Raw genomic sequence first — 9,353 nt, forward strand, 5'->3', positions numbered from 1 at the left:
TGTTTCATTGTTTACATTCCCGAAAGATGACAGTAAATCTTTACCATTGGTCTGTGGAGAACTGGGATAACAGAGACTCTTACCAGGAGGACTTTGAGTTGGATACGCAGACACGGTACCGTGAGTACACTTCCAAACATTTGATCGCTTTCCCGTACGTGCGTGCCGCTATGTGCATGTCACGTATGTAACTTTGGGGACTTTGGGGAAATATATGTGCTGTATGAACTTTGGGGAGGTGAACGGTACTTTGGGCTGTGGGATTGAGTGTGCTGTGCAGGTGTTTGAGTTGTATTGGCGGGTTATATGGACGGGAGGGGGGAGGTGTTTGTTATGTGGCATATTAAATATAAGCCTGGTTGTGTTGTGGCTAATAGAGTATATATATGTCTTGTGTTTATTTACTGTTTTAGTCATTCCCAGTTGAATATCAGGTCCCACCCGCCTCTCACAGCATCTTCCCTATCTGAATCGCTCCCACTGTCCTCTAGTCCTTCACTCTCACTTTCCTCATCCGCGAAATCTTTCATCCTCGCTCAAATTAATGGGCAAATTGTCCCTTTCTCGGTCCGAATCGCTCTCGCTGCTGGTGGCCATGATTGTAAACAATGTGCAGATGTGAGGAGCTCCACAACCTGTGACGTCATGCTACTCGTCTGCTACTTCCGGTACAGGCAAGGCTTTTTTATCAGCGACCAAAAGTTGCGAACTTTATCGTCGATGTTCTCTACTAAATCCTTTCAGCAAAAATATGGCAATATCGCAAAATGATCAAGTATGACACATAGAATGGACCTGCTATCCCCGCTTAAATAAGAAAATCGCATTTCAGTAGGCCTTTAAAACAGCAACTGAACTACGAAGCTAATGCTAGCAAGAACAATCCATACAGTACCCCTACAACACATATCATCTGCTTATGCTGTTGAGAACGACATCATTGATAGAACGTCAATGTACAAACAGGACAACAGTCGCAACTTTTTTTACACAGCCACAAATTGTCTCCGTACTCGTCAAGCTCGGAACAGCAGCACATTTCCCCCCTTCACAATAACAGCGCTACGCGCAACATCTGATCGGAGGGCGCTAACAAAATAAAGGTTTCAAAAAAGTACCTACCATAAGTACAATGTGTTGATTAATTTATAAACATTGTTATACTTCGATTTGAAATATTGGTTAAAATTGTCCAAAGATTTATTGCACAAATACATATGAGGATTTCTGCATTTTATTAAATTTGATCTAATGAGGTGGCGACTTGTCCAGGATGTACCCCGCCTTCTGCCCGAATGCAGCTGGGATAGGCTCCAGCACCTCCGAGAGGGACAAGCGGTAGAGAAAGGATGGGTGGATGGACACAAAAAGCACACAATCTATGGTGGCAAAAATAAGAGTACAAAGGTAAAAAATGGAATTAAAAAACAATTAAACACAAAAACTGAGTTTTATTGTTTTATTATATTGCTATCCTTATTTTTTATTTATTGTTGTTAATATTATAAATACTTTACTTGTTTATTTGTTACTACTTTATATATGTTGTTCTTTTAAATTAAAGTTGAGTTTTAGTGGTACAATAAATACTCATGTTTTCAAATTAATGAATACTTGTGTTATTAATCGTGATTGCAATATCAATCAAAGCAATCGTTATTATAATGTTTGCCATAGTCGTCCAGCCCTACCTGGAAGGGTAATAGACATTGGATGCTCTTAATAGAAATTAATAATAAGACTCAAAATAATCCAAAGTCAAAACCCGAGGCACACCCACAAGGTGGTTGCTTACCCATCCATCCATCCATCCATCCTTTTCTACCGCTTGTCCCTTTTGGGGTCACGGGGGGGCTGTTTATAGGTAGCTTAGCCGTTAGCATAGCTATCAGCATGCCTACACATGTTTGCACTCGGTGTTTATCATGTTTAGCCTTGTCCTAATACTTGATAATGATACTTAAGATATAACAAAATGAGGTTTATTGGAGTTAATGGAAGTGATTATTATTAACTTAGGGAATGGGCTCTACACTGTGTATGAAGATACACAATTACCTGTTAGCTTGTCAGCCATGGGACTAAAATTGTTGCGTTCGGGTCGTATTGAAGCGATGGTTTTGTTCTCAGGGTGCAGAAGGACAGGCGGTGCCAGCAGCAGCAGGCAGGTAAGGTGCTTTTAATTTGTTTCACAAGGCAAAAATACAAAAACTTAGATGCTAGCGTAGCATGGCATGGACTTAAAGCGTTGCATAAAACCTAAACACAAACAGTTGAACAGCAAGAAATCTTCAAGTGTGGAATTAAAAAGGAAAACGCAACTGTCGTGTAGTGGATAGAAATCCAGCAACGACTGGCAGGGTGACATGGACACAGTGATTAGTGGCGACGACAGGTGGAGACACTAATCAACAAACTGGTGACAAACGCTCCTACAAGAACAAGAACGTAAACAAAGGAGAACTAGGAGCGCTGGCAACATAAATATACACTAAACTAAGAAGAATAACAACAAAAACAACACAGGACATGACCGGGACGGGCCAGTCATGGTAAGATAAATAAAATATTAGTCAGAAGGGTTTGTGATCGGCATTAAAAAAGCATTAATCGTCAATGTTGAAAAGAAAATCGGCTGATACTGACCGATCGATTGGCATATCCCTAAACAAAATGTGGTATTTTTGAGTGCCACTGCTTAGTCCTGTGTGTTAACTGTTTTGAAAATGTGGACTTTGAGTTGACTGCTGTATCAAATAATTTAATCAAATCAAAGCCAACTGTCATGCAATCAAAATCTGATTTATTGGCCAAGTATGTTTAACACTCAATGTATTTGACTTGGTAGAATGTGCTTACTTTGTTCAATGCAAGAAACAACGAAAAACACAACTACTACTTCTCATGCACAATTGAAGACGAGAACATAATCAGGTTACCTTGAGGTCATATCTCCGGCGGACCACCTGCTTGAGAACCCCCATGAGGATGTCTGTTGCTAGCGTGCGCTCGTGGGCCTCATCCAGGATGACTACACCGTAGCGCGCCAGTAGTGGGTCCTTCATGGCCTCCCGTAGCAACATTCCGTCAGTCAAGTACCTGTGAGTGCATGGCAAAAAAGCCTTGTTTGAGGTCAGTCTAAAGAGGAACCCAGACATCTAGGAGCATGATCTCACTTGAGAACCGTCTTGCCAGAACTGCAGTCTTCAAAGCGTATGGAGTAGCCCACCTCCTGGCCGAGCGTCACGTCCATCTCGTCAGCCACCCTCTGGGCCACACTCATGACTGCCACCCTCCTGGGCTGTGTGCAAGCCACCACCCTTCTGGGCAAAATGTCTACGCACCACTGCGGGATCTGACGGACAAAAAAGTGGAAATTAAAAGTTTGACTGAATTATCGTTCAGGCTTCTTTACCTGTGTGGTCTTTCCAGAACCGGTCTCCCCCAACAGGACACAACACCGGTGATGCAGGAGGATGTTAGTGAATTTCTCTCTGTACTCCCACACAGGGAGACCTTGACGCTTCTTCAGGATTTCGTAGTAACGGGGTGTGTAGGGCAGCTCGGTGAAGGGATTGATCTGCTGTTGCGTGGGCCCATTGACTGCCATCATGGAGGACTCCATTGTGGCTCGAAGCGGGCCCCCACGCCTCGAGCGGCCATTACGGCCCCGTCGCCTGTCCCACTCACTCCTGGAAGACATTGGCTCACTGTTACACCAACCAAGTTCAAATGTGGTCAAACAACGGACGCTATAATAAAAGCCTCAAAGGAAGGGTCTGACTATAATGAACATTGTGATGAAGCTGTATAAATACAATGACTGGAGTAGGACTCCAAAACTGGTTCAATATTTTTGTATAGAATGTATAAAAAATAGGGCTGAACAATTTTGGAAAATGTGCAATGATTTTCAAAGGTCCTCTTCCCCATGTATACATACATATACATACATACATACTTTTTTTTTTTTTAATTAATCAATCCAACAAAATAATACACAGCAATACCATAACAATGCAATCCAATTCCAAAACCAAACCCGACGCAGCAACACTGCAATAAACAGAGCAATTGAGAGGAGACACAAACACGACACAGAACAAACCAAAAGTAGTGAAACAAAAATGAATATTATCAACAACAGTATCAATATTAGTTACAATTTCAACATAGCAGTGATTAAAAATCCCTCATTGACATTATCATTAGACATTTATAAAAAAATTAAAAAAAAGATTAATAGTGTCACAGTGGCTTACACTTGCATCGCATCTCATAAGTTTGACAACACACTGTGTCCAATATTTTCACAAAGATAAAATAAGTCTTATATTTGGTTCATTTAATAGTTAAAACAAATTTACATTATTGCAATCAGTTGATAAAACATTGTCCTTTACAATTATAAAAGCTTTTTACAAAAATCTACTACTCTGCTTGCATGTCAGCAGACTGGGGTAGATCCTGCTGAAATCCTATGTATTGAATGAATAGAGAATCGTTTTGAATCGGGGAAAAAAATCGTTTTTGAATCGAGAATCGTGTTGAATTGAAAAAAAATTCAATTTTGAATCGAATCGTGACCCCAAGAATCGATATTGAATCGAATCGTGGGACACCCAAAGATTCACAGCCCTAATATATACATATATACATATAAATATATATATATATATATATACACATACATATATATATATATACACATACATATATATACTGCATATATATATACACACATACATACATATATATATATATATACACTAAGGCTGAAACGACGCGTCGACGTAGTCGACGTCATCGGTTACGTAAATACGTCGACGCCGTTTTTGTGCGTCGGCGCGTCGTATATTTACGTCACACTACTGTCATGGCGGAGCGCAAAGCAGACGATGCGAGCGAGGGGAAAAAGCACGCCAAAAGTCGTCAAAAGTGTGGGAGTATTTCAATAAACGGCCTAATAATGTTGTATTTACACTGTGTCAAGCGGAAATGGCCTATCATAGCAGCACAACGGCTATGAAGGAACATTTGAAAAGAAAACCGACAGCGTTCTTGCCATCACCATCAACTAGTCAATCGTCCGCGTGCGTATACGTTGTCATCATTACACAAAAACATGAATGTGTCATTTGTATCTGCGTTGTGAATTCATAAACTAAAGCACCGTTTCGCTCTGAGAGGCGCGTTTGGCGTGCCTGTTCAGTGTTTACAAAGACTCGCTCCTCTTTAACGCTGTGGAGAGGCGGGGCCGGCGAGCGAGCGGCGAGGTGGGGCGCGCCGGGAGCGACGCCGCAATCGTGCCCAGGTGCACGATCCGCGCACCTGGGCACGATCATCCAATCTCCTCTTGCTGAAGAAAAGGGGAGCAGCAGAGAGAGAGGGAAGAGAGACTGGAAGGAGCCAGAGTGAAGCTGACGTGGAGCGAGAGAGGAGGAGAGACAGAGACAGGGGACGACGAGCGAGCGAGGAAGAGGAGCCGAAAAGCGAGGAAAGAAAGAGAAAAGAGTTGGAAGAGAAAAGACTTTGTGTAAAATTAAAAGATTGTAAACCTGACAAAGCCGTCTGGCGTTCAGTCTGTCGGTCCTGAAAGAACCCCACGGCACAAAGACGTGTCACAAACGCTAACGTTAATTAGTTGTGCAAATACCTTTTACAACATTAACAGTTACATATACTATGTACAACGAACAATTAACTTTCACTTTAATCATACTATCATTGTTGTGTTATTAAGCAAAATAAGCAATACTTTTACTTTTGTTGAAATGTTTACACTGTACACTTTTTTTGTATTGGATGTTTAGCTTTATTTTTGCACATTTTAGCAAATAAGCAATACTTTTACTTTTGTTGAAATGTTTACACCGTTACAGAATATTTCCGTTTTGTACTTTTTTGTATTGGATGTTTATCTTTATTTTTGCACATTTTAAAGCAAAATAAGCAATACTTTTAATTTTGAAATGCTTATACTATTGCAGAATATTAAGATTTGCACTGGATGTTTACTTTTATATTTGCACATTAAAAAGCAAATAAGCTACTTTTAATTTTGTTAAATGTTAAAAGTTTTAAATGTTTACATTGTTACAGAATATTTTGTCATGTTGTTGTCAATGTTGACTGAGTGGCCATACTTTTTTTTTTGTAAATAAAAGCCATGCCTTTTGAAAAAACTGGCCTACATTTATTTTTTCCTCTTCATTTTAAATTAAAAAAATAATCGGTAAAAGGAAAAATAATCTATAGATTAATCGAAAAAATAATCTATAGATTAACCGATTAATCGAAAAAATAATCTATAGAATAATCGATAGAAAAATAATCGTTAGCTGCAGCCCTAATATACACATACATACATATATACGTGTATACATATATATATATATATATATATACATATATATATATATATACAGTATATATATATATATATATATATATATATACACACACACACACACACATATATACATTATATATATACATATATATATATATATATATATATTATATATATATATATATACATACATGCATATACATATATATATACACACAGTATATACAGTATATACATACACACATATAGATATATGTATGTTATTATTGCCTCTGCGATCAGTTATTTCAAATAAACACAAAATATGAAAGTATTACGACGCTTTAAAACATGGGTGTCAAACTCTGGCCCACGGGCCAATTTTGGCCCGCCGTGTAATTTCACTTGGCCCTTGAGGCGATATCAAATTAACACAAGAGCTGGCCCGCCGATTACATTCAGTGGCGGTAACATCGCATTCACCGCTAATTTTCATACTTGCCAATCCTCCCGGGAGAATATCAGATTTCAGCGCCAGCCCCGAAAATTGTCACATCCACTTCACATCCGCTTTTCGTCCAGTCCAACGTGCGCTGGCCCAGTCACATAATATTTTCCGCTTCTGCACGCACAAGACAGTGAATGCAACAGTGAATGCAACACATACTTGATCAACAGCGATACAATTTACACTGAGGGTTGCCGTATAAACAACTTTAAGTTTTGTTTGAAATATACGCCACACTGTGAACCCACAACAAACAAGAATGACAAACACATTTCGGGAGAACATCTGCACTGTAACACAACATAAACACAACAGAACATATACCCAGAACCCTTTGCAGCACTAACTCTTCCGGGAGCTACAAGGTGTGTGAGTGTGTGTGTGTGTGGGGGGGGGGGGGGGGGAGTTAGTGCTGCACAGGGTTCTGGGTATTTGTTCTGTTGTGTTTATGTTGTGTTACGGTGCGGATATTCTCCCAAAATGTGTTTGTCATTTTTGTTTGCTGTGGATTCACAGTGTGGCGTATATTTCTAACATTGTTAAAGTTGTTTATACGGGCACCCTCAGTGTGACCTGTATCGCTATTAAACAAGTATGCATTGCATTCCTGTGTGTGCGCGTACAAAAGCCGCACATATCTTGTGGTTGGGCCGGCACGTTGTTAGAATGGATGAAAAGCAGACGTGATGACGGCTCATAGTGGACAATAAAGGCAGTGTCTTTAAGGCACGCCCCCAATACTGTGGTCCGGGTGGGCTACGAGATATAATGACTGATGAACACCTTCGTTCGATAATGAAGGTTGCCTCAGCTCAAAGCCTGAGCCCCAACATTAATGAACTAGCATCCAAGAAAAGATGGCAGGTATCTGGTTTGGGCACATCAGATTAGATCAGTGTGTTGCAAACTGAGCAGTTTAAAGTCCTGATTGGTTGGTTTATTCATTGTTATTTTATTTTCAAATGTATTAGCCTGTGGAAAAAGTTAATGTTGATATTTACCTCTGAAGGCTGCAAATAGAAAAGAGGCATTCAATTTTTGTTTAAATTGTATTTGATATGCCATTGATATTTTTGAATTATTATCATTATTTGAAACTCGATTTTGCATGTCACTATAAAGTTATATAAGCCTTGCTTGTTCAATATTCAATGCAAAACTTGTTTTGGTCCCTATTAAAAGGTTAATTTGTTCAACCTTGGCCCGCGGCTTTGTTCAGTTTTAAATTTTGGCCCACTCTGTATTTGAGTTTGACACCCCTGCTTTAAAATGTATGCTTATTGTCAAATACAAACAGTAAGATACGTCCAGCACTGCGCCTGGTTTTGTCACATGTGCCTTTTTAAAGCCAGGTGGGGGCGCTGTTCTTCTAATGGCATCTTATTTCCATGTAAAAGTGCGTTATAAGCTACATGCACACATTCTTTGAACATTTTACACTTTACCAGATCCTGAGTGACATAAATTCGGGTATGTACGGTAATGTTCATTAATACAGCATCACTTCACACTTCCGGTAAGATGCTTGGTCATTTCCCACCTGGCAACAGCATCGCAGCCTATGTATGCTAGGCTACTGTAGCTAACCAGTCCCACACATTTTACGCCGCTTGCTTGACCACGTCAGACATCAAAACGTCAATGAAATCACAGAATCATGTCAACTTTGTGTCACGAAACGTCACGTTAGCGACACAAACCACGCCCTCAAGTCGGCTAACGCTCGCAGGCTAGACAACATAGAAGGTGCATTGTCGCTAAGGCTAGTGCTTACCTCATCATGTTCATCCTTGGATAGTTGTTTGCTTGTGTACTAGCGCGTACCTTTCATGCTGATTCATCTAAGGTGCGATGGTGGCTGCAGGTACAGGGAAGCAGTGGACAGTGATGGCGATGCTGCGGCGACCACCCCCTTGCTGCTATGAAGGGAATGCACAAGCAGATGGAGTCATAGTAGGGAGACACTGGAAGGATGGGTACTATATATGACAGCTCAAAAGGCATTGCACGTTAGGGATTTATATCTTCCATCCATCAATCTTCTTCCGCTTATCCAAGGTCGGGTCACGGGGGCAGCAGCCTAAGCAGGGAAGCCCAGACTTCCCTCTCCCCAGCCATTTCGTCCAGCTCCTCCCGGGGGATCCTGAGGCGTTCCCAGGCCATACGGGAGACATAGTCTTCCCAACGTGTCCTGGGTCTTCCACGTGGCCTCCTACCGGTCGGACGTGCCCGAAACATCTCCCTAGGCAGGCATTCGGGTGGCATCCCGACCAGATGCCCGAACTACCTCATCTATATTGTTTCACTTATTTTCTTTATCAAACCAGGGTTTTTTTCTTATTGAAAAAAAAAGGTATTGAAGAAATAAATAAATATGGCTGTTATAACTTGAAAAAAATAAATAAAAATTAAATAAAACTGTCACAGTGTTTGGCCATATCAGTTTATATATAATACAAAATCTGTTTCACAACTGCTTTAATTTTTATAAATTTTTTACTTTACTAATTGCAC

The 9,353-nt window shown here is 40.3% G+C and overlaps 1 protein-coding gene across 4 annotated transcripts in view; it reads right to left on the bottom strand.

Moving 5' to 3' along the window:
- Window positions 1–8,771, bottom strand: part of LOC133606704 (ATP-dependent RNA helicase DHX15-like) — a 67,087-nt gene extending 58,316 nt beyond the window's left edge. For 2 of the 4 annotated variants that reach the window (XM_061960942.1, XM_061960945.2), the window contains exons 1-4: window positions 8,664–8,771; window positions 3,416–3,692; window positions 3,177–3,355; window positions 2,940–3,099 (exon numbers count right to left, since the gene is read on the bottom strand). In XM_061960942.1, the coding sequence (XP_061816926.1) occupies window positions 2,940–3,099; window positions 3,177–3,355; window positions 3,416–3,692; window positions 8,664–8,680 (633 nt within the window). In that variant the 5' untranslated portion in view covers window positions 8,681–8,771. Of the gene's footprint in view, window positions 1–2,939; window positions 3,100–3,176; window positions 3,356–3,415; window positions 3,693–6,829; window positions 6,957–8,613 lie in introns of those variants that run through there. The other 2 variants (XM_061960943.1, XM_061960944.1) reach the window with 2 other exon arrangements.
- Window positions 8,772–9,353: the final 582 nt, after the last annotated feature.

This window comes from Nerophis lumbriciformis, linkage group LG05 (assembly GCF_033978685.3).
Source record: "Nerophis lumbriciformis linkage group LG05, RoL_Nlum_v2.1, whole genome shotgun sequence".
Lineage (NCBI taxonomy): Eukaryota > Metazoa > Chordata > Actinopteri > Syngnathiformes > Syngnathidae > Nerophis > Nerophis lumbriciformis.